Source organism: Semicossyphus pulcher, unplaced genomic scaffold (genome assembly GCF_022749685.1).
Source record: "Semicossyphus pulcher isolate SPU_LCO1_2020_fin unplaced genomic scaffold, fSemPul1.0.p SCAF_5, whole genome shotgun sequence".
Classification (NCBI taxonomy): Eukaryota; Metazoa; Chordata; class Actinopteri; order Labriformes; family Labridae; genus Semicossyphus; species Semicossyphus pulcher.
This window is the reverse complement of record NW_027211726.1, coordinates 11011909-11038369: the sequence shown is the minus strand read 5'-3', so window position 1 is coordinate 11038369 and position 26461 is coordinate 11011909. Positions and strand designations below refer to the sequence as shown.

The 26461-nt window shown below is 44.3% G+C and overlaps 1 protein-coding gene across 4 annotated transcripts in view; it reads left to right on the top strand.

Annotated features, from left to right (window-relative positions):
* The window catches only part of rbms3 (RNA binding motif, single stranded interacting protein), a 320758-nt gene that overhangs the window by 85480 nt on the left and 208817 nt on the right, over positions 1-26461 (top strand). The window contains exon 1 of one of the 4 annotated variants that reach the window (XM_069681046.1): positions 4580-5901. The exons of 2 other annotated variants lie outside the window; for them this stretch is intronic. In XM_069681046.1, coding sequence (XP_069537147.1) covers positions 5827-5901 — 75 coding nt within the window. In that variant the 5' untranslated portion in view covers positions 4580-5826. Of the gene's footprint in view, positions 1-4579; positions 5902-26461 lie in introns of those variants that run through there. One more of the 4 variants, XM_069681045.1, reaches the window with a different exon arrangement.

The window sequence follows — 26461 nt, the reverse complement described above, 5'->3', positions numbered from 1 at the left end:
GTAGGACCCAAGGTTTCCTAGCAGAACATTGCACGAAGCATCACACTGCCTCCGCCGGCTTGCCTTCTTCCCATAGTGCATCCTGGTGCCATGTCTTGCCCAGGAGCCCACATGCACCCGGCTATCCACAAGATGTAAAAAAAATTAATCAGACCAGGTGACCAGGTTCCTCCATTGCTCTGTGGTCCGGTTCTGATGCTCACGTGCCCATTGTAGGCACTTTCAGTGGTGGACAGGGGTCAGCATGGGCACCATGACCGGTCTGCGGCTACGCTCTGTGTGTTCTGACACCTTTCTATCAGAAACAGCATTAACTTATTCAGCAGGTTGAGCTTCAGTAGCTCGTCTTATGGATTTGACCACACATGCCAGCCTTCGCTCGCCCATGACTCTGTCGTCGGTTCACTGGTTTTCCTTCCTTGGACCACTTTTGGTAGGTGCTGACCACTGCAGACCGGGAACACCCCACAAGAGCTGCAGTTGGAGACGGCTCTGACCCAGTCATCTAGCCATCACAATGTGGCCCTTGTCAAAGTAGCTCACATCCTTAAGCTTGCCCATTTTTCCTCCTTCCAACACATGACATCAAGGACAAAATGTTCACTTGCTGCCTAACATATCCCACCCAATGACATTGAGTTTTTCACTTCTCCTGTCCCAGTCATAATCTTATGGCTGATCAGTGTACAGGTTCTGCATGTCCTACAATACAGGCTTTACTGTAGTTGATTTTGAATTGGTATTAATAATACATGAGTAGAGAGATACTCACTCATTCTTGCTATGAAATAGTTGGCTACATATCACCTCACCATGACGTCAGTACCTCTGATTCAGACTCGAACTCTTCATCACCACCAGGATAAACACAGACACACACACACATCCCGTCTTCAAGGTCTGCCTCCACAGAAAGAGCAGCAATTACGGCATTTATTTACACACACTGTGCAGTTCTGCTCTCCAGTCACATTATTGAAATTGCCTTTATAAACTAACCTTTGCCCACTCGGGGCTCGAGGCTCAAAGTTCACATCAGCCGGTCCTCAAGGTAGTTTCTAGTGTTGTCTCTGGGGTCGAAGGTCAAGTTCTTTAGTTTCAAGAGTCAAGTCTCAATTCCCGGCTCTTAATTCTTAATGGTTGGCACGATGAATATTAATGGTTGAGCTGACCAATGTGTGTGAAATAATACTCTCCTGCGTTTCCATTCTGGGTCGACTCATTTGAATAAACTGAGGAAAAGTTCATCAGGTTACAGACATGAATGATGGCACATATTCCATCATTTTAAAAGTATGTCATCCCAGGTTGCGTTAAAGGCTGCAGCTAACAACAATGAATTAAAGGTGAATCTGCCAATTACCTTTAATCGCAGCAGGAAACATGACTTTTAGTTAGATGTGGAAGAAATCGGAACGAAAGTGACTTTAAATAGATCTCCCACTCTGATTCACTGTTTTGGAAATATCAGTATTTTTAAGCGCCAACTAAAAATGACGTGTCTTATCTCTGAAACACAGAGACGACTTCACACGGCGGCTCAGTGGACACTCGGCGTTATAAAGACATATGAATCTTTCCTGCCTCTGCGCCTCCTTCCATTGTCTCTCACCTTATTGTCGCTCCATATCTCTCTCTCTCTCTGTTGCGCTCTCCTCTGGCCTTTGTCTGCCTTTGTTCTGCCTTTCCCCAGATGCTGAGAGTTTAGGTATCTGGTTGATCCAGAGGCTGTTAATCTGGTAATCCACAATCGATATCAGCTTCATCTCTTTCCAGCAGATAAATGTGGCCTATCTGATAAGTATATTTTCCTCTCTGTGCTGCTAAAAGGCCACCCTTTCCCTCCAAGCTTTGTTTTGGTCGCTCGGATTCCTCTCCTCGTATTGATCCGGTCTCTCCACATGCATTGGACATATCACTCTCAGATAAATATGTCACATTTGCACAAAATTATCTGTCCAGGAAAGTATTTTCCACAGCTGAACTCACTTATCTTGAGCATTGCACTAGAAATATGTAATCAGGTTATTATTGTCTGAGAAGGAGACATCGGCCTCGTGGGTTTTCTGTGTAATGCTCTCCAGTGTAACACATGAAATACAAAACCAAACTCTTCCAAGGCACGGTTCTATTTTCAGATGTGGAAATTGCCAGAGTATAATTGTTTACAGTCCAGAAATTTCATGGTGTAGTTTTTGGCTGCACTTTCCTGCAGGACTCATATCAGGTAATTTAAATGAAAACCAAGTTGATTTGCTAATTGAGTGAAAAATGAGGCTGAACTCGTGGCCTCAGAGTAACTTAGATTCTCAGGAAGTTAGTTCCAATCCATGCTTTTGTGTGTTTGTGCCTCAGACTGTGATGGTGTGTGAGATGAAAAAGGAGTAGGACATTCTGGGAGTCATGTTTTTGCATGCATATGTGTGCAGAAGTATGAGTGTAGCAGTGGTTACATCTGAACAGGGACACTCACCAACACTTTACTGTTGGTCATGGTCAATCAAAAGAGATGATCTCATCCTATATCATCTTCTCTTGCTTCATAAGAAACAGTTCCTTCTTCAGGCGATGCTTGGATGTGTCATATTCACAGCCTTTATAAGTAAGGTTTGTTACTATAACCCCTAAAAGTGACTGATTGTATATCAATTTTGTGACGCTGTAGTCAAAGTTACTAAAACTTGCCATGTTCTAGTCAGAGTTTAAGGTCAAAAATTCCCCAAATTTCCAACTTCTGACCTTCAAGCAATCCTTTTGCACAGCGTCAAACGTGAACAAAAAATATGGCTGTAAACAAAAACCATGGCTGGCCTCGTGCAGTGCCAAACGTGAACAAAAAACATGGCTGGCCTCTTGCAATACCAAACGTTAACAAAAACCATGGCTGGCCTCGTGCAATGCCAAACGTGAACAAAAACCATGGCTGGCCTCGTGCAGTACCAAATGTAAACAAAAAAACATGGCTATAAACAAAAACCATGGCTGGCCTCGTGCAGTGTCAAACGTAAACAAAAAACATGGCTCTAAACAAAAACCATGGCTGGCCTCGTGCAATACCAAACGTTAACAAAAAACATGGCTGACTGTGACAAACAGATTTTTCCAGAATATTTTATGTGCAGAGAAGATTATTCCAAGATTGTATACAGTAACTGTAAGCTACCTAATAACATCTGCATTATATTAAAACATCAATGCACATGCAGCACTGGTTGAACTTGAAGTATTATTTGAATTAAATGCAGACTAACCCTATGAAGTGTATCTTTGATTGATACATCAAAAATGGAGGTCAGTCTGTGATTTGTGTCAATTTTAAAAAAGGTAAGGCATAAAAAATATTGAAATTGTTGCTGATTCTTCAAGAGGAATATTTACTGGAATAAAGCAACATATAAAAATGACCTTAAAAGTTTTAACAAATTTTATCGTAAAATCAATACTGCCGGTGTATAAAATAGTGTATCTGTAAATTGATAATTATTCATAATACATATGCAACCTGCTTTATCACAGGAATGGAGTTATTGGCTCTCCTGCCCATAGTTTTCATTTACACATAGATTTTCATACAAAAAACATTGTTGTACAATATAAAACAAATGTCCTTGTCCAAGTTTAAAGTATTTAAAGGATTATTCGTGTCTAAGGGGTTAAAATTTGTGTTCTGTAAGATGTGTGGTACATTTTTGTGAGTGGTGATATTAGCTCTATGAAGTCCTTTTAAGGGGTAACATTTGGTGGTTTAGCTCAGTTGGTAGAGCAGGTGCCCCATGGACAGAGGCTACAGTCCTCGACACTCTGATTGCAGGTTCGACTCCCGGTCTGCTGATCATTTGGTGCATGTCATCCCCCACTCTCTACTCCCCACATTTCCTGTCCATCTTGAGCTGTCCTATAAATAAATAAATATCTTAAAAAAACCCAAAACACAATATAACCAGTAAATTGCGAAACAGAAACACCTGATGTGTCAAATATGATACAAAACAAAACTCATACATGCAATGTGGTTTTTTTTTAATTATTTGTCAGAAGGCTCAATAAAAATTTCAGATTAAAAAAAAAAAAAAATTTAGAAAATAATGTCATGGTTGTGGTCATACCGGGTTAAAATGATGGTTTACTAATTTAACTTGACTTAATAAAATCTAACTTAGCCTACACATCCGTGTATCTTATCCATGTGATTGTTCACAGTACTTCAAAAGTAGGTAAAAGATGGTGGTTGTAAAGGACAATCAGTGAAGAAATTACAGCAAACATTTACTCAAAATACACAAACAGGTTCCTCATTGTCAAACTTTCCTGGTTTTGAGAACAAACCCCCCTAGTTTGTGAAGTGTTTGCCTCAGGACACATTGTGTTCCAGGCGGTAGCGCCATGTGCAGCCAGTAGGGGGAATCGACTGCTCGCGTTGACGCCATCCCCCTCTCGTCTCTCTGTACTCCTCTCCTCCTCTTCCCCTGCGTTCTCCCAGGTTGTGGAAACGCTGCAGCCCGCTGGTCTGTGTCTGGGTCCCTCTCTCTCGCGCTGTGCTGCTCAAGACCCTCCTACCGGCTGGGCTGGGGAAGGAGGAGGCAGTCTGCTCCGCTCGCAAGCCTCGGACGAGCCCCCTTTACCACCCTGTCAGTGTGTAGGAGAAGGAGAGAGAGAGAGAGAGAGGCTGAGTGATAGAGAATACACACGAGAGAGAGAGAAACAGAGAGAGAGAGAGAGAGAGAGAGAGAGCAACTGTGTGACAGAGGGAAAGAGAACGAGGCAGGCTGCTTAGAGGAGCGAGAGAGCCAAGGACGGAATAAGGTACACATTTTACAAGAGCAGGAAGAGGGAGGATCGCAGACGAGGGACTCCTTCTCTACTGGGCACCTGGGACACAGTCACTGTTTTTTTTCACTCGTCTTCTACCTGGAACCCAGTGGACTAACCAACCGGTGGATTTCTATTAACACGCTTGTGCCACATCATTTAGAAACCGGGATCCCCTTGTTATCTGCCCTTTGCTGGCTCGACCGCCTCGGACTGAGATTGCTTTCTGGTTCCGCGCTCGACTCTTCATGTTGTGATTCTGCTCCGCGCAACAAAGTGCATCTGTCGGCCACCGGTGCTGAAGATATCTCCCCCTCTGTCAAACAGGACAGCACGCAGCCACCGTCGGATCAGACTACAGAGGAGAGAGAGAGAGAGAGAGCCTGTGTTTGTGTGTAAGAGAGAGCGAGAGAGAGAGAGGAGCAGTGAGAGAGAGAGAGAGTCAGATTCAGTTTGAGAGGGAGGCAGATTAAAGCCCAGGCGAAAGACTGGAGTGAAACAGCTTTAAATTGAGAAGTGAACCTATACGTCCTCTCCCGTTTTTCCTTGCCATCCCTTTCCTCCTCCTCTCCTCTTCCTCCTCTTCCTCTCCCGTTTTCCAACACTCACAGGACTGCCAGAGCTACTGCCACCTGCACCTTCTCTTCTCTTCCCTCTTCTTCCTCTACCTCACCCTTATCGCGCGTTACTATCCGATACCAGCTGGCTGACGGACACGCTGCTCTCGGTTCGAGCACTTGTGGAAATATTTCCATTGATCCAGCGGCATCAGACCGACGCCGAGGCTCCGGACCGGTGAGGAACCATTCATCAGGAGAGGAAGACCTTCTCCCAGCTGCTGTGCACCACGCGTACCCTGCCTTCTCCCTGGAGATCCGGCTAGCGACACAGCGGTGTGGAGACAGCAAAGACAGGAATTGCTCAGCCCGGCCGCTGCTTGTACCCCATTGCTAGCTACTTGGCAGCTCCCGCCCCCGTGTCACCATTCCCTGCCTCAGTGCTAAGGATTCCAGCTACATGGGCAAGCGATTGGAGCAGCAGCCAATGTACCCTCAGTACACCTACTACTACCCCCACTATCTCCAGACCAAGGTACGCCTGCTCTACTTGCATTCCTCAAGCCTACTCATCTACTCCTACACTCCTCCCTCCCACCCTCACCCTCACCACCTCCTCTCTTCCACCGCCCTCATCCTCACCCCCCCCCCCACCCCCCTCTCATCCCTGAGTGGAGATGGGATTTGATGGATAGCTGGCCTTGGCTGTGATGGTTTCAGATGGCAGGTACCTCGTTGGAGTTTGGATGTCTATGTCAGTGTTTGTGTGTGTGCTTGCGCGTGCGTCTGTGTGTGGCGGATCAGAGATCAAGGCTTCTGTTAGTGCAGCCTACTAGACCGTTACCTGGAGCTGTCCGGTAACCTCCATCCATCCCTCACCTGCAAACTGATGAGCTTTTGATGTGATGCGCTGAAAGGATTTCATGCTGAATAAATGTAGATGGATTCTGAGGCTTTTGTTTATCAAATCAACTGACTGACTGCGTTTTTGGTGCGTTTATTCGTTAAACAAATGAGAGAATTAGGATCCAAATTAAATTAACTAATGAAGTATTTGCAAGCTGAACGTCCGCCATTGTTCCAATGCTTCAATGCCACTTTTCTAAATAGGTAAATTAAACATTTAATTATGAAATTGCTAATTTAATAAACAGCCAGAATGTCTTGTTTTGCTTTAGGGACAAGCCGGTCATGACCCGCTTCTTTTTCCGTGTTGATGGTCATTACGGTTCAGACAGGGAGCAGGCATGAGGACGGCTGCCCGTGTTTGCTCTAGCTGGAGTATGCATCAGTGCCTCTGGGATGGAAGCCCAGTTTGGGCCCTGACGGCTGCCAGGACCCTGGCCGGGTGCACTACCCAGACCTCATCAAGGGATTAAAATGGAAGCCTTTCGGGGATTACTCTATTTGTTTTGCTACTACATGCGTAACACTCAAACCTGCCCATTATAGTATTGGTGGAACAACAGTGAATGTGTGCAGTTGATATTAATTATCTCTATTGCATGCAAAGAGAAGAAGTAGTTTTTGAGTACTGACCCAAGAGTGCCGTCAGCACTGACTGTCAAACCGGGTTAGCATTGAACTCGAGACGTGACCGTTCGTCTTTTATTCAGATATTTTCTGAACTTGACAAGGAAACTTTTCAAGCTTTACTTTCTTTTCTTTTTAAGGCGAACTTTTTCCTTAAAAAAAAGAAGCATTGAGCATAAGGCTTTATTTATTTTCCCCATATGTGAGGTACCGAAAAAAGTAATGTTATGATATTGGTTCCAAAACTCTGTTTTATTGGCAGCATTGGTTTTGAACGTCCTCCAACAATATACAGCCTGAGGAATAAAAGTTCAAGTGTTACAAATTTCCCCGATTTATAAGAAAGAAATAAGTGAGAAAGAAAATTTGTATCATAGAAATAAATAAAGCAAAATACCGGTGATGTTTTCATCCCTTTCCATGTGGAGTGAACCAGTGCGCCTCCAGCAGGGAGGACCTGCTTGCAGCCCCACCTGGCAGTCCACTCGCTCTCCCCCTGATTTATAGTTTAATACATTTGTGCTGCTGCCATATGGCTTCCCTCTCCCTCCTTCCCCCCCACTACCCCCTCCATCATCCCTCCCTCCCCCTTCTCATATCTCAGCGTTGCTCATCTCAGGGGCCTCTCAATCAGGATATGCCCCCTCCATTCCTTCCCCCCATCCCTTCCCTTCTTTCCTCATGTCCACTTTTCTTCCCCTCCCTCTTCCTCCCTTCCCCGCTCTGTTGCGACGCGGGCCCCTGCCTCCTCCGCCGATGCCGCAGTTCGCTCCCAAGGTCAGCGCAGATCCGATCTTGCCACCGTCAGCGATTGACGTATCCTTGAGCAAGTCGCTGGGGTCCAGTGTCATGCAAACGAGACCCGCGGTGGAAGGGGGAGAGGAGCATGCATTTCCGTTTATAAATCAGTTGCCAACATTCGCTTTCATTTTCATGGTTAGTTAGCGAGGCCTGTGGCCTCTTACGTTGATATGACGGGGTCAGTGGGAGAAAGGGAGGCCTGAGTGTTGGGCAATGTGGCCGAAAGGACTGGAGAGCTATCTCACGCTCTCATTAATGATCACTGATAGCTCGATTACACAGAGCGCAGAAGGGTTTCAGCTGCCAGGTTCAGTCCACACAGTCTCCGGAATTACATGGCAGTCCCTCGCGTGCACACACGCACACAAATTCACAGCAAGTCTCCTTTTTTTCCGGCTCAGATTTAGGCATCAATGTCAAATCACACTGGTCTTTCTATTCATCTTCACTGTTTTCTCAAGGTATGGCTCCATTCTCCCAAGAGGCATGTGTATTAGGGGGGGCATAAATATCTTATAGGGAGGGGGAGCGGCGCGTAACTCATACCAAAGTGTTGCCATTCTCCTTCTCTCGCCTCCATTTTATGACACATATTTGAGATTCTATGCATAGAAAATTTATAGAACATCTGCGCGTGGTTACGACTCAGGACTGTAGAGTAAAGACGGGAGCTAACATTGTCGTAATGGCCCCGGCCCGGCAGAATAAAGCGAGGCCCCCTTCTGAATTTGGGGTCCCTTACTCCCCTCTGTGTGTCTCTATTATATTCTAATTTAATGAAGTCCTCTGATGCTGTCTCGCATGTTGCTAGTCAGCCCAGATTAGAATGTGAAAGTCAGAGAATGAGATGAAACAATAACATTTGGCTTTCTATTGATTAGTGCAGCGGGGCGTAGCATGTGCTTCTCTTTAGCTGAATTATTGATTCCCGAAAGAGGATTTGTGCGCCTGTGTGTCTGTGTGTGCACGTCAGCGTGTCAGTGTGTGTGTGTGTGTGTGGCTTTTATATGAGGTTATGGCTGGGGGGAGCTGGCAGGATGCTGCTTTGATGAGAGGATCCTTTAAAGGCCCTATTTCTGTCTATTCCCCAGCTGATCAGTCCATAGAGTCATTTGCTGAAATTCGGCCTTCATCCAGCCTCTGTCTTTTCTCTGCGAGCTTGATGTTTAGTGCTGTTCGCAGCTTGCTCCGCATTCAACTTTAATGATAGGTAATAGACGTGCATCATAAATGGGAAAATTACAGTAAAACGCCTCGCTCTGGCCCGCTCCCTCCCCTCGCCCACAAGAGCAATTACAGCCCGCTGATCAATTATTGTTATTTCATGATAGTGTTCAACTGAATGTGTGCGCTAAGTGCTTGTTAGTCTATGTGTGCATTGTATCTAATTTTCCCTAAATGACAGACATTTTAAGTTTCCTGGTTCATTATTACACACACAACTCTCAAAAGGAAGTCTCAAATCACTGATAATTAGCATTGAATACCGTAATACAGTGAATTCTGCCTCTGTGGGGAAGTTTACTTGGCTTTACTGTTGCTGTAACTGTACGCACACAAGGTACCTGACACTGCTGTGCCCTTGTGCTGTTATAACACTCATAGGCTAGGTCGTTACACGCCTAATGTCAGCAATCTCACACTAAGGCAAACAGCACAAAAGGGTGCACACTCGTACTTGACCTAAGAGCAGGCAGGAGTCTTTGTTACAGCCGGACTGGTACATACAGAACCCGGGAGGCCGAGAGGGGCAGACTGAGGTAGATTTAGCAGCAGCTAATGTCCCTGGTCTTAAGTAAACACGAGTCAATGGAGCCCTTTGAGAGGATCTATGCCTGTTTCTTCCCCTGCCATAGTCACCATTTATACTGTCTAATTCTTTGGAGCTGGAGGTAGAGATGGAGGGATGGGGTGTATGTGTAGTGGAAAGAGCAAAAGATGGACGCTATGTGGTTAAAAGCAAGGAAAAGGGTTTGGTTACATGATACGGGGCGATCCATTGTACTACAGAAATAACAACAGAGCCATCTAAATCCTCCTGTAATGCCTTGACAGAGTAGAAAGAGAAGCGTGGAGACAACAAGGGAGAGACAGATATACATAGACATGGAGTGCAAGCAGCATCAAAGGCGGTACAAAAAAAGGACCAGTTTCCAAAGTCTTTCATGGAATCAGTTATCAGTGGCGTAAAATTCGGCTAGCAGCTTAGTCCTCTCTGTCTCCGCTGATGTGGATCTGCTTTGAAGAGTTTATCAAGGGCTTTTAGGGCTGGAAAGATACACTTCTTATATTACATTTACTAAAGCCCGGCACTATTTCCAGCCCGGGATGATGTGTTCTTATTAGCACTAAGACAGGGGTGGCATAACTCATTTCCCCACTTGTAATTCTTGATACGTGCTTCACGAGTGACTGCCCGAAACAAAATACTGTCCCCGCCTTGCTGTAAATCGTAACTCATCATGCCTCTTTCCCTAGCTAGCTCAAATAGGCAAGCTTTTTAGCAAGAGCTCTATCTTTCTTTCTTTTGGCATGTTTTTCCGATCCTTCACCTCACATGGCCAGTAAGGCTGTCGGACCATTAATCAACTAATTCCTCTGCTTTTTATCTGCATATGCCAACAGCTTTATCCAGCAGTACAATCCCTCTACGTGTAACTGTCAGTCAATGAGGCTGACAACTCCATTTATTTGCTGCGGCCCTGTGTGCACATGCACACACCGACACACACTACATTAGGGGGGTACTCTTAACCCTTCTCATCTATCAACTGACAGCTCAGCCCCGTCTGCACACCCATACATTAGAGGTTGTGTGTGCATTACTGCTTCCCGCAGCCTCTCACAAGCCACAGAGCAAGGTTGGTGCTTGGACCCGGCCTTCTGCATGCTGCCGTCCACATCTCATTACAGCTGCTTTACGGGAGTGCTCTCTTAACACTGATATCCATTTTGTCCAAAGGAGGGACCTACAAAGGAGAATGAGAATACAAAGCTGTTGGTTGTATCTCTAAAAAACTAAAGAAGAAGCTTGTTCTGTATTAACTTGGAGTACAAGAGGGGTTACGTATGCGGTAATCTCTTTTAACAGATATCTTTGTATAAATGCAGAATCTGTGGGCTGGGGCATACCATTATTACCTAGACTTGAGTCTTGGCCGATACAGAGGGACCCAGTACCCCTCCAATTCTAGTGCGATTGATTTTTTGGGCCTAATTGGTAACGGACTGGTGCATTGACTGGCATACCCGCAAATACCTAATATCATATTTTAGGCAGTATCAGAGGCTGTTACCTATGCTACTGGAATCAAACCTACTCTAGTTGGAAGTGTTCTTGTTGCTGTTTGAAGTCCGAGACTTAATGCCCAATCAAGGTTCAGATTGCGTTGGTGGTATGCTGGCAAACCGTCCTTGTAGAGAGCAACAGAGGCAGACTGCATCAGCCGTCATGAAATCCAGGACCCCATCTGCAATTGTTAGCCTTTGATAAATCTCACCAAACAGACATCTATATATAAGTAAAGATAAAACCTGATAGTAGATGTCTACCCTCCAATCCAACTGCATCCGAAATTGCTAGTTGGACTGTAAACGGCTCCCAGAAAAAGAGGACGTTTTGGACCGGATACTGTTTATCGCTTATCGGAATCACCAGGGGCTTTTTTGTCATCAGTTGTTAGCCAGTGGGTACCAAGATGTTAGGTGTGTCCTTACATTGCACAGATCATGACTAACTGCGTACAAAAGAAGTCTATTGTTAACTTTGTACTTGTACGAAGTTACAAGTTGGGGTCAAATCTTATATGTGGTCTAGTGCTTCCACTCAAGGTGTCAGAACCAGCTCATATTTCTCTCCTCAATTGAAGTGTCCTTGAGCAAGACGCAGAACAAAGTGCCCGCTCACTCGCTGGAGGTCGCCTTGGAAAAGAGCATCGGAGATAAATGCATGAAATATGAAATGATATTCCTCGGTGGTGGAGTTCTTGCCCCAGGGACTCTTGTCTCTGAACTCTCCTTCCCGGACCATCTGGAGATAACGGGCGACTTCAGCATGTGCTGCAGTGGAGAGGAACACCTACCCGTTTGGTGAAATGGGGCATACGGGGAGGTAGGTGGTGGAGTGAGTAGGGCAAGTTTTCTCCAAGCGGACTACCTGGGTTAAGACACTGAGCTTCAGAGTGTGCTGCTAGGAAAAGAGGCACACAAGAAAAAACCCTACTGGCGTAATTTTTGCATGAAATAAATTGTGGATGCATGTTTAAACCACAGGTGGCCTCAGGCATAACTTGAATTTCTAGACTCTTTTTTTTAAGTGCATTAGCATTTTATGTTCTGGGATGTGGTGCTTTTTCTTAACAAGAACTGCATTTCCTGTATTCCTACAGAGAGAAAAGGATGCAACATAAAAAGACACAGGAAAGATGTTGCTTCAGATATTAAGTCAGATGAAAGGCGACACATGGCCTGCCCTTCAAACCCACCAACGCTGCAGGACTCTACAAATACACCTGCACTCTTCCTCTTTCTTGTTTTTACTCGGAACTCTTTCTGTAACATAGTATCTGCCTGGAGCTGTCTCCTCTGGCTCTCCTCTTCACTGCTCTGTCGCTCTGGCCAGGGCCTGGCCTAGCGTTTTCATGCTCTATTTTCCCTCCTCCCCTTTTGCCTCTGAGGACGTCGGGGCACAGCCTCAGAATTTTGTCCTTTTTCATCTTTGACTGCTTATGTATCCGCCTCACTTTTGCTCGAATCAATCTTTCTTGCTCCTATTTTCGCCAGGCCTCCCTTCATCTTTAAATTCTCTTTCATGTTGTCCCTCTTTGTAATTACTCTTTCCCTTCCTCCAATGCTTTTGCGTGCCTCTACCTCTATTTCCGGGAGCCCCTGCTGTCTGCTGGGCATGGTGTCCTGCCATCTGTGCAGGATGACATGAGGCACCTCCTGTGTATACCGTTTTAATACATACAGCCCATATTAACATAAAGAAGAACATATGGGATATATTACAAGTCAAACACACCTTAAACCTTTAATCGTTTCAATAGATTGTTTTTGTTTTGTGAGAGCTGTGAATATTAGAAAAAATGTAATTGTTCGGTCTGTGTTGAATCTTTGCCTAACATCTCTTTGGCAACGTTCTAGTCAATATTTTCCAACGGAAGGGAATACATTTGACTGAATATGTTTGGACGGGGATTATCAACTTTGTTGAAAAAGAGATAAAGGGATTACAAACTTTGTTGAAACTTCTGTTGGCTCCTGTTTCTGTTCAATAGATACCAAATAATACGTCTGAATAAGAATGAATCCTGTCAGAGTGCAGTTCAATACTTTTGTCTGGATTTTTCCAGCCTGAAAATAGCAATAGCAAACACCACGGGTCTTATGTGAACAAAATTAGCTCCTTTGTTCCCATTTATCATGTTATTTGTTGATTGCAATGTGCATTTTATCATACCTGGTTTTAATGTTTCACACGAGTTTGGCTTAATGCTGAGCCATTGTCTATCCCCAAATGAAGAGGGATGCAAAATGGTGCAATCCTGAACCCTTCTTTTGTTAAACCACGTAGCTGAACTTCAAAAGGAGGCAGATACCATCTTTTTGGGCCCCGGTAGAGGGGAAGAGGAGGGCAGGAGAGGAGTCGGGTCAGGACAGGACACTGAGCTGCTGATGAAGGATGTCAGGCTGCCAGTCACGTGCTCGAGAAGGGTGAGGGAGGGGGAAGTAACTGCACCTCGTGAGAGACAGACAGGCAGTCAGGCAGAGAAGGGCTTTTGTTGTTCTCGTGTAACTGAACCTTTGGGTGTCTGCTGCGTCTGCTGCCCTACCTTTGGCATGCCGGTTCACATAAAGAATGCTCAGGTTGCCGGTGTATGGACAACGGCAGTGGAAGGGTGGAGGGAGGGAGGGAGGGAGGGGGCGGCAGCTCGGCTTGGTGGCGTTCACTGACTCAGACTCAGCCGGAGTAATTGCTCCTGCATTTTTAAAGAGTGGCTGCTGCGTACACTTTGAGGAGCAGTGCACCAGAGGATCTCCACGTTGCTCCTGCTGCAGCAGAATTGCCTTTTCACCTTCCTGACCGAGGGCGTTGGAGGGAGGCGGAGGCCTGCTTCCAATTTTCATTACAAGAGATGTTCCAGTACCATTTCTTCCTTCCTAATACCAATACTGATGCTATTACCAATACCCATCTTATCATTAAAAAATGCATGTATCAGCTGTAGGCCTGTACTACTAACCCTGGCACTAGTGCTATCCCCTGACTCGGGAGCTTTTCAGTCTGTACATTGTCGTTTTATTGGAGGGCTTTTGTAGTTGAAAATATTGCCAAATTGCTGACATTTTGGTTGCTCTGACTAATTTTACACCCTCTGCTGGCACTACACAAGCGATAAATCACAGAAATCCACTCGTTTTAGCTGCTTTGAAACAGTAGTTGCCTTTGGCGGTCACAATAAATCCTTAATGGCAGCACAGCACAACCATCTGAATAGGCTACTGTTCTGGTGCGGCGATGAAGAAAGGATTTCTGGTGAAACAAGTGGTTTTTTTCAGGCCTAATAAATTATGGTATTGGATTGGTTCAGACAGTGGTGTACTTGCTGACGCCAGATACAAAGATTTAGGTGGGATCGCAGTCATTTCCAACACTGGTAGCGGAAATGGAGCAACTTGTCTGTGAAGCTTCTCAGGCATCCAGGTCATGGTAATTCTAGGCTTCATCGAAAAGGCAACTGGACTTGGTTGAAGTTCTTGAGGATGTTTCACCTCTCACCCGGAAGGCTTCTTCAGAAACCTCTTCAAGAACTTCAACCAAGTCCAGTTGCCTTTTCGATGAAGCCTAGAATTGCAGCAACTTCTTAAAGAACAGATTTCTTTGAGGTCTCCTCATCCTCACGAGTGGTGGTTACCTAAATAAGGCTTTGGACGTGTAGAATTTCCCCATGCAGATCCTGAATGTGCTTTCTAGACAAAAAAAGAGGCAGTACAGACAGTTGTGTCATTCTCAGCTGGTTTCAGCGAATTATTACGTATTGGTCCTAGACTGTGGTCTGCCCCAAAAATCAGACGTGTTTTGGCGAAACAGAGAGGCCCTAATAGGGATGACTTCACAATCAAAACAGTCTGCAATGTAGGCGATAGGGAGTATTCCATGACACTGTTTTCCTGGAAAGTCCTGATTAATTTTCTATAAGCGGTGCACTTAATTCAGAGTTTAATCATTCCTTTAGCACCAGAGAATCGAGAGCCAGGAGAAGGCACGGGGGGAAAACAACCTGTGGGGAGAAAAAGGCACGGACGGAAAGATCAACAGTCTCATTTTTCACAGCGGTCTTTCGTTTACCTCCTTACGTCATCGTCTGACAAAGAAAATCCTTTGCCAGTGTATATCTCACTTTGAAGAATTAGCATTTCATTTCCATTGTGGCCGCACGGACCGACGACCTGGTGTTTTCACCTCCGTGTTCAGACGTGGAAACCGGAGGAGACACCAGCCGCAGACATGCAAATGCTAGTGCAGCCTTACCTCTGTGATTACTGTAGGAGGCCCAGGTCGCTCCCCCCCCCCTCCTTAACACATACACTGGCTGCTCTGCAATATTTACTCTACACAGCTGCATTAGTAGTGGCAGGCTCAGTGAAAATACCGTGTCACGCATTGCTTGAAAAATGGCTCCGGAAAAAGCCGATTCTGCCATGAATGAGGATAAGCAAATAGGCATGAGGGCTTGAATAGCTGCCAGTCCTGTCAGATTCCCCCCTCTCTCACACCCAGCCACAATGAGCTGCTATACAAATAAGGATACGTGCACCAATTTAGCGCAGCAGATGAACCTTGCGAAGCCTTGTCGAGCAAGTGGGGGATTACCGAGAGCAAACAGGCCTTTCTCCCGGCTTTATTTGAGTTAAATGACTCAAGCCACCCTCTCAGATTTTGCCTGAATGGGTTTGCCTGGCAGACCTTTCCACGGCTCTGGCTGCCTCTGAGGCCACAATGTGCGTGCATTAGTCAGCGTATGGAAAAACACTGAGCGGGACAGGTAGGCGGCATGAATTAGATTGCAAGGACACTGATGCAGAGAGCAAGCCGAGCCAGCGGAGGTACAAACCAGGATAAATGGAAAGCAAAGACGAGGAGAAAAGCCCTCGGCGTGATAGAGTCCAATTGGAGGAGAGATTATTATTCTTCACCAGTAATTAGTAGCACATAAACAGCCATTGGCAACAGAATTAAAAAGTGTCATTATGATATGTGGTCTCCGAGCAAGAAGCCGGTTCTTTCGCTTTTCAATAGTTAATCATGTCGCCTTGCAGACGCCCCCTGTGCACACACAGAGAGGGTACGGCTTCAGTATGAAGCACATGAATGCCTGGAAATGACAAACCTATTGGAGGGTTTGATGCAGAACACCAGTTCCCCTCTGTACAATCTGCACCGAGGCTAATGCAATCTCCTCTCTCCCCTTTCCTCCCCTAAATTATTAAGGTTACCCACATACGAGAGAGAAAGATCAGGACAGGAGAGTGTGTGTGAGGAAGAAAAAGCACCCAAGAATCAGCGTCTTACTCTGTGCCTATATTAAAATATGCACAACAATACAGGCACAAGTTTTGAATAAATGCAAATAGAGTACTTTTCCAGTTGATGAATACTGATGTTTTTATCTTCCTGTATTTTTTTGTCCTTGGGCTCTTATGAAAATGTTAGAAAACAGAAGCTTTGAAAAACAGTTAGCTGCTAATTCCCTGTCTGCTTTCTCTCTCTCATTAGCTGTCTTGAGTACCCCGTGGAGGACTTGTATCCATTATTTATTTCTAGCCCCAAAAAACAACAGCTGCATGCTTGTGTAATCGCCATATGTTATGCTTCTCCCAACATATTGGGTGGAATCATGCTGTATAGGGAACTTTAGGCAACCCACAGAGATCTGTATCGAGCCCCCTGAAAATGCCTTTTTAATTCTAGCTTTCAATTAAATAATACGGTACAAATTTTCCTCTACTTGAACTAAATCGGGCAATTAACCACAGAAGCACCTACATTTTGGATACGCTCACACCACTGGAACAATCAGAGGGAGGGAAGGGAAGGGAAGAGGCTAACATTAGGATTCAGCCGATAAAGCAATAAACCCTTGTCGGAGCCGCAGTCGGCGCCATTCAGAGCAGATTCTGTGTCCTCAGCACTTTGGGCCTGCAATTAATCACCACGCTGACATCACCCCACCCTTCCCCGCGAACATTGAATAAACATTCATGCAACAGTGAGACAGCGCTCTCCAGCACAGACCCGGTGCAATCATTAAGACGTCTGTTGACGCTGAAATGTTTAGGAACTTCGTGCCCCAGTTGTGTAGACTTCCTGTAGAGCGCAGGATGATCTGCTGATCTGTTTAGTTATAGAAAGCAGTTCAACAGCCAGCCGGAGCTACAGCAGGCGGCCGCTGCTCCATCATTCCCCACTCGAAGGGTTATGGAGGACGCTCGTGCGGCAGCATTAACTAGCAAGTCGCATCTGTTGAACCCACGTGTGAGTTAGTGCGTGTGAGCAGTCGTACATTTGTCTGCACGGTAGTTGCCACAGTGATCTGAGAAACGGGAAGCCTCTGAGCCTGTTGAGGCTTTATTAGAGGATGGTTGGCAGAGTGTGCTCTATTGTTACCATAGTGATAGTGGCCAATAGTGTGTGCTTACCTCGCCCATTATTTGACAGTGGGTCAAACAAGGTTATTGGAGGACAACAGCTACTAACCTAAAGGTGGGGCGTGCTGTGATATTTTGTGGAATTTATTCTGAAAAGGCAAAATATGAAGATTCATTTAGCTTTCTCATCTTTGACCACATCATTGACCTCTTCTCTGTTTTCATTCTTATTAATAACAAAGACACTCTAAAAGTAAATAAGTGTTTTTTTCTCAGCAGGTTTGTCCTTTGGCTTCTGAAATATTACATTAAGAGATTTTAAATGATTCACAAGGTCTTCATCAGAGGACGGACCTCGCTCTGATGTGTTCACATGCAAGCCTTAATAGCTGTTATGACTTCATTGCACTTTTAGGACACTTCAATGTTGTCCTATAGTTATAAATAATATTGACTTTCATGCCAGTTAATTACATCTTTTTGTTTCACATGATTTTCTATTTTTGTGGGAGTATTCAAAGCTGTTGGAAAAGAGTCCTGTCAAAAGAGCTGCCCAAATGCTTGAATCCAATTTTGTGGAAAGCTATTGAACACAACCCTACAGAGCAGTGTTGATTTTGTTCATGGATAATGATGAAAATGTTCGTCAGCGACCTTTTTTTGTTCCATGACGAAGACGAGGCGAGCTGAAAATAGATCGTTGATCATAAAATCTCTGTATGTTTTGTTTTCGTTCACGAGACGAGACGGGACTAAAATGTGAGTGATGGGCTGTCGGACATTCAAAATGCATATTTTCCCCCACTGTGCGTTTAATCTATCTGTCAAAATACATGCAATTCATTCCTGTAACTGGCAACCCAGTTGGAGGAAAGATGAAAAGTAATCTTTAGATGTAGGGATGCCCGATATTTGATTTTTTGACGATATTTTCCAACGCTTTTTGCCGATTGCCGATTTCCATACTGATATATTAGGCACATGTTTTTTTCCACCTCATTGCAGAGAACATCACGTCTCCCCTGTAGTGGAATTGAAATCATGCCTCCTCTTATTGTAAGCCTCTGCAGATGCAGAAATAACATAATACAGTGCTAATTAAAATGTACACATTCACTGGGCAAGATAAACAAGGTCAAAACCTAGCATGTGGCTGACCGCATCAGATCAATGTGCGCTTTTGTGGGCAATGTGTTACATGGACTGTCCTCATGAGGCCGATGACAACGTGTTTGAAAGGAGGTGCGCGCTGCGGACGAGCAGCTTACTCCTGGAACAAAGTATCCAGAGACGTATAGACAGAGAGTCTAGTCAGTGGAGGTCCAATATGCTCCATGATCCGCCATTGCGATGTCGCAACTCTCTCTCTCTACGGCTGTGAAAGTACCGTCAGTCAGTCACTCAGTTACTTGTGTCACATGTGTAGATCTGACCCCGGCGGTCAGCCAAAAAACGACTTTGGTTATGTACAAAATACCATATTTATTTGTTTAACATTTTCTTTTCTTTTTTGGGGGGAATCATCAAGCATTTAGGCACAATTAAAGCCTTGTTTTATCTGCGGAAAATATCGGCAAGCCATAATCTACAGATGCTGATAACGTGCTGATAATATCATGCATCCCTATTTAAATGCTTTTACTGTATGGATGATCTGCAGAAATTTAAAGTCATAATTTTACCTGCATTAAGACTAAATCTAAAATAGCTGCCAAAAGAGCCGTTATCCTAATCATTACCTTTGCTAATGTAGTGTTAAAAAGAACGTTAATCATCTAAATTACCTTGTACATTTTCAAGCAATAACTTCAGAATTCAACAAGTTTCTTCTTCTTCCATATTAAAAAAAGCACGACACTCCTCACACACACACACACACACACACACATACTCAGGGCGTGTGAGAGAAGTTTCACACACTTTTAAAACCCCAACATACACAATGACCCACATTATCATGTGCATACATAACAGCCCGCGAGGAAACATGAGAGAGCCGGACGTTTATCATTGAGGAAGGAGGTGGAGGAGGGGAGGGGTGAGAGGAAGGGTGGGAGTCCTGTTGGGTTCACTGAGTTCACTGGAGGGGACTGACACACAGCTCGCCCTCCTGCACTCCCTCTCTCTCTCTCTCTTTCCCTCTCAACCGTGGTAGATCTGAATAATTTATCTCCTATAATTTATCTCTCAAGCTCTATCTCATTCACTCTCACACACAAACACACTCACACACACACACACAGACATGCAATTACCCCCTTTCCACACACACACACATACACACATGCCTCAGGGGGTTGTTGTCCCGGGGCTGGTGTGGAGTGAGCAAGTTGGAATCTGCACAGAGGGAAACCTGATAGGCATTCCCGGTGCCAAACACATGAGGTCACCCTGACTGACTGATCCTGCCTGCCAGCCTGCCTCCCTCCATCCCTCCACCGGCGTCGCATTAAAACCTTGTATCTGCAGGAAATCAACCCAGGACTTAGGAGCTTTTCTCACGTGTCGGTGGAACTGAAAGAAGCACTTTATGTGCCCTCTAGGATCATAAAGCTTTTATTAATGACCATGCAGACTTTAAAGATACTTTGGTTTAGTACAACTCGGGTGTTGTTTCCTCGGATCTGTGCATAAGTGTACTCACCGAGTTGATGCCGAGCCATGGGAACGTGGCGACAGCCCAAAAAAGGTGTCAAACGTTGCACGAAATGAGCCGTTTGACAATCATGCAGGTTCGTACATGGAAGAGAAAACAAATGCATACCCACCGTCAGTTTAGATCGATGGTAGTAGTTGTGAAATTAGGGGCCTGATAACAGACATTTTCGTTGTACAGTACTCGCATTTATATCAGTTTTACTTGTTAATAAAATTAAAAGTAGGGCTGTCTGGAATAACTTTTTTTGGGTGTCAAAGCTTCGGCAGTAAGAATTCAATTGTATTCTCAGCATCGTGGGGGGGTGGAGACCAGGAATCAATATTTCACCTGTCTTTTTAAAAGCCCAGCGTTTCTTCATTGTTATCCGTGGACTGGAGGAGCTCCATTTCTCACTCTTGGTCAGTTTCATACCCCTTTCCCACCGAAATTAGCGCGTTGACGTGAGATTGTCAGACCCGGGAAGACCCGCTTATAGATGCCGATTGTAACCTTTCCCACTAAGCGAAAAAGCCAGGTGTTAGCGGGTTTTTTCACCAGTGGGAAAGCGGCTTTAGTCTCCTTTTGTTGGAGCCATAATGTTGTTTTTTTGTTGGTTTTATGTTTAACAAGGTGCCTGTGTCTTATCTTGCTTTTCCGATATTGAACGCCAGGTGGAGCATCATGTGTAGGAGTGCATGTAAGTAATACCCCGGTGATGAGGAGCAGGAGTGTGTATGCGGAGGCAAACCGTGTTTGACCGAGTCTTTTGTTACCGTCATATGTCGTGCCCGCCCGGTATCAGCTTGCTTTACGTTTGATGAATTGAAACATTGCTGTTGATGTGCTTGTTTGAAAGCCAACAATTGAAGGTGAATAAATGTATCACAGAACCGAAAGATGAACAGAGCATCGACACTGATTTGGTTTCATCCCAGAACACACGTCCAAAACTCCGTCCACACGGCCGTGTCTTATTTAGATATATTGGTTTGTTTTAAAGTTAATACAATGATTAATGTTGGGTTATTATTTCAGTGAGCTAATTCTTATTTTGGAGGGGTTAAAAAGGAAAAACAACAACATTTGAATACAGATTTTTGCAGTCGATTACCATGGCAACAATTGAAGCTTTCGGGTTCTGCCCTAGTTAAAAGATAATCTGGCCTAACTGTTGCTGTCTGATCATGTGCCATCTTGCATTTATTGACGTCTTTGTGGACATGCGGCCGTGTTTGGTGGGTGACTGTTATCATAAATCATCGCACTCATGGCCAAAAACTATAAAAAAACAAGGCCTAAAACTGAACTAGAATTCTTTAATTTCAAGTCAAAATGCATTCCCATCATTGTTACGAGGTTAAAATGCATCAGAGAAGTATATTGGCAAATGTCATAAATCATAAACATCAGGCAAGAATGGAAAGTTATTTTGAAAACACTATAAACTGTGAATCCTTTGGAGTCTGCAAATGGCTCAAAGTATCTGCGATACAGTTATAGCTTGTTATAGCCTGCAACAAAACACTCCGCCATCCCTCAAAGTTGATGGCTATGAAAGGTTGGAATCTTAAAATGGAAAAATGTGCAGCGAGCGAAAGCTCTGGAGACTCGTCTTTTATCCCGAGCCGCTCTTTGAAATACCCACCCAAAACCCAAACAATGCTGTCAACTCAAAGCAGCGCTCTGAAAAGGACCCGAAACATGTGTTCTTTAGATCCCGGCTCCTGTTCTCCCGTCACACAGGCATGCAACACGCACACACACACACACACATATATATACATCTAAATGCACGCATACCTCCCACCCCCACACGACACGAGGGTCACCCCGCGCTCCCACGCATCTCATGTTCTTCCCGTATTATGTTAAAACGGACATGCATAATTGCGCTGGCCTGGTTTGTTGTTTTTGCTGGCGGTTATCAACAGCCCCCACGATGTCTCCGACAGAGGCGATCATTGTTGCCTGCACCGCAAATCTACATCACAGCGCTTGCAAATATGCTGCTTCTGTGAGGTCTGGCTGTCGGGATGGATGAGTCTGGTTTTGTGGAGGGGGGAAAAAGTAATTGGAGTAATTGTCTAATTACAGTCGGTCATATTTTTAAGATATGGTTAGAAATGAGGAACCTGGAGGCTAATGTAAAATGCTAGGACGACGTTTATTGTGTATGGCGCAGTTGTGCATTCAAAGACACTATTAAAAGCTCTTGTTGTAGCTCTTTATAGTCGCACTGTTTCCCCTTTACACAGGCCCGCTGGTAAAATGGGCTGAAATGAAGCGTGTAGAGAAGCCGGGGCTTTTTCGAGACAGCTACACCTGTACTAACGCCAGAACACAAGCACTGTCATTCTAAGGCCTGAGCTTAAACGCTGTAATGACATTGCAGCTGCCAATACCACTGTGGGGAGACATTTACAGAGCCACCAGTGTTTAACATTCTCTTTCTTTCTGTTTGCCACAGAGCAGCGCGAGTCAATACTCATGCTCTCGCATGTGTCGGCGCTTGTTTTCCTGCTCGTGAGCATGACATTTCTGTAGGCTGTGATGCTGGTTCAGATGTTTCAACTATACCCCCGAATAACCTCCCTTCAGGATCTGACTTCCACAAGTCATCTGAGGTTGGCTGAAGTTTTAAATAAAGCTTTTGCGGCTTGTGGCGACTAGCTGACTCTATATGTATTGTATACACTAGCCGGGGCGCTGCCTTTGCCAAACATACTCTTTTGGTATCACGTTTCCAAACAGCATGCAGAGGACTGACTCACAATCTGCTCCAGTGCTTCATGTAACCACAGAATATGAGGGAAAACAGCTTATAGTGCATGCAACACATTTTTACCAAAGGCTTTTTTAACAGAGTAGACGATCCCAACCTCAAATATGTTGAATTTAGCAGAAAAACGTCCTCAGCCTGTAATTTGAATAATATCCCACAGCTTTGGTTTCATTGTTGACTGTCATTTTATGAGACCATGTTCGGCACATTTATTTGTGTTCATTCTTAATCCAAATTGTGGGTATTTCACTTTTTAAAGTAGGTCTTTGCAACCCTAATTTAATGCAATTTTCCTCTCTTTCACGCACAATTTTACAAAGACTTCCTATGATTGTGTGTCGCTTCCTTCTTGTCCCCCTCTTTCTCGTGTGTCGTTCTGTTAAGCAGCCCGGGTTTGTGTTGTGTGTTAGAGCCCCGGCGAGTTAATGGAGAACGTCAAACCGGCTTGTAGCGCTGCCTTGGCTCTGACCCCTCGCAGATTGTGGAGTGACCCCGGCGGTGCTGCCCTGAGCCTGTAGTTGGAATCCAATCTCCTCGCCGGGATATGGTGCATGTTTTAACGCCGTGCTTTGAAAACTTTGCCCCTCTTGCCTTCGCCAAAGTGTCTATCATTCCTCAAATAAAAGCTGGTTTGTTTTCACCTGTGACGACCCCGGGTGAGGAGGGGGGGGGGTTCCGGCTCAGGGTTTAATCACATTAGACCCTTCCTGCTTCCTGTTTGGCGGCAAGAAAAATTGTGCGCAAGCTTTAGAAAAGGAATACATTATAATAAAATGGCAACCGCTCTGAGGTTGCATGTTAATAGATTGTTTCTGCGGGTTAATGATGTGATTGAAGTGACAAACATAAAGCCACGGCTAATCAATAGACACATTTGCTTCACTGAATTACAATTAAATCAATAGGACTACATTATACTTGAATTATCATTTTACAATCAGTACCCTTGAAGAGGGATGATTTTATTATCTAAAAATGTCTGCCATCATTTTGCGGTTTCATATTACACTTACTCTTCTTCCAATTACAAGCCGGGGAGGGAGAAATCAATAGATACAGACAAGTGACATCGTTAAGGCACTCTTTGTTTCCGCTCCGTTTGGGCCTTTTTTTTTGTAGTCGTCGTTTGTGGTAATTTTTCCGGCGATGACACAGCTACCTCACCTCACGCTGCGATGCATTAGTGGCGTTCAAAGCGTGGCGCAGGGCGACGCTGCGGCCCTGTAATTCGATAAAAGTGAATGCAGGGAGGTAAAAGGGGGAGGAAAAGAAAGGGAGGGCAGTGTGAGAGTGGATCGTCAGCAGCATTTGAAGGTGAAGAGCGTCCGCTGAAGGTCTCTCAGGTGTGCACATAATACCTTCTTTTTCACCGTGTTCAGCAAGTACCCTACAGTACCTCTTTGCTTAAGCCTGAGCATCCAGGAAAACAAGACTCGATCACGCACTCGGGCTTACAGGGAGATGTTTGGCTGAAAGGTAAAAGAATAAACAAAAGGAGCAGAGGAAGCCTTTTTTTTTTCCTTTTTTATAACACCAATACAATGAAATTAAAAGCGAGTTGAAGGAAATTGTGTTTGGTTCTCAGGGAAGAGAGACACGCCGAAGATTACAATCAGACATCAGCGACCTGCTGAGAGTCTTCAGTCTAATTCTGAGAGCAGATAGTTAACGCTGTTGCAGATCCCGCGATGGCTGGCAACTGGAGAATTCAAAATAATTAGAGTCAAAGAGAGAAGCGATTAGAAAAAATGCTGGATGGGTAAATGGGAAATGTTTTGATGAGCCAGAAACATGGAAATGTAGAGAAGAGAAAAGTTAAAAGATTAGGACATCAGTGTCTGTGTCGGATTATCATTATATATATATTCAATCTTATACAAGTGTGAAGACAGAGTGTATTTTGTTATGTAAAATTAGGAGTCTACGCATGCGGTATTTGGACATGGTGGTTTTATATACCGTAAAATCTGGAATATAAGTCGCACCGAAATATAAGATAAATGTATTTTTGGGGGTATACCAGAGGGAACAAAGGTTTTCTACAGCTATTTATTTATTAAAAACATGTATACAAGTTATTTCAACACTATTTCCATTTAAGGATAATAGGGAGGGATTTTATATCCCATCTGGCCTGGGGACGCCTTAGGATCTCCCAGGAGGAGCTGGAAATTGTGGCTTGGGAGAGGGACGTCTGGGTCAACTTGCTTAGCCTGCTGCCACCGTGACCCAGCCCCGGATAAGCGTAAGAACATGGATGGATGGATATTTCCATTTATTTTCATTTGAAACACATTCAAAACACACAAAAATGATAGCCTACCATCTGTTTTCGCCGTGGCAATGGTGGCGGCTGCGCTGGCGATCATGACGGTGCGTGTCCGTGACGAAGCTTAAGCTACATTTTAGCACCATGTTCTGGATAAAATACCGTAACACAACAACATACCTCTCTCTGCATCTTATACTGGTATATTGGTCACACTGGTATATAGGACTATAGGAAAATGTGTTAAAAGTGCGTCTTATACATCAAATTGTATGGTAATTATAATGATATACACTCACCGGCCACTTCATTAGGTACACCTGAAAACTCTAATGTAATCCAATCCACCAGCTCAGCCATAAGATTTGCTTTTATGTTGCCTGTAATGTACAGGCTTCTTTCTAAGCTGTCATAGAGGTGTTAGTTCAATGATTTTTCAGTGTCATGGTCATAGTTGGTGGTGGGGCTGTACTGAGCTGCATTATATTCACAGGTGTTTCTAATACTCTGGCCCCCTCATGTATGTAAAGACACATCTCAATATAATTAAGTTCAGTACAACACCACGTTTAACTATGGCCTCAGTGATAAACATAATTGAATTTTTCTCAACAAAACAAAAATCAACAAAAACTTCATAAAAGCAGAATCTATGGCAGTGTTGTAACGTCTGTTTCTGGCTAATCTATTAAAGCTGCTGTGAGATACTTTCTGTTTTTGTTGATTTTGGCGCCCCCTGTGGACAAAGCCGTACCTCTTATCTCTTTGCTGATTTTGTCTTGTACGTGCTTAAGTGTTATTTTTTAACAAAAAAGCTCATCCTGCGTTCTTTCATATAACTTAAATTTTTTGCCCTGGAAAATGTAAACAAAGGCAGCGTGCAGTTAATTGCTTCGTCTGACGCCTACCCCCCCGCCAGCGGTTTCAGGCATTAAAAATAACTATATAGAAATAATCAATCTTTTCGCTGATGGTCTGGTTTGCTTTCGTAGGTCATATAGAGTAATCAGAATTAATTTCAGTCCGTTTCATAACCATCAAAAAAATCCTCACAGGAGCTTTAAAATAAATCCCTTAAAAAATACAATATTGTATCAAACTGAAATCCTGCACATACAATTTAGCTAAACAGCTGCCTTGCTAATTGATTTTCCAATATTTCCCACATTCCCTTTATACATCACGATTTATTAAAAGACCACAGCTAATTGTGAGTTTACAGTAGACACATTTTATGTGTTTAATTGTATATAGTGTCATGTTGCTCAACATACTTCATGTCCAAATATTGCACGATTCAACAAATCTCACAAGGAGCTTTAAGGTCATTTTCATGTCACCTTTTGTTTAGTGACTTCTTTGAGCTCTGTGTTAGCAGGTGCCAGTGTCTTCCTTATTTTTCCCCTTTTTTTTTGCAGCAT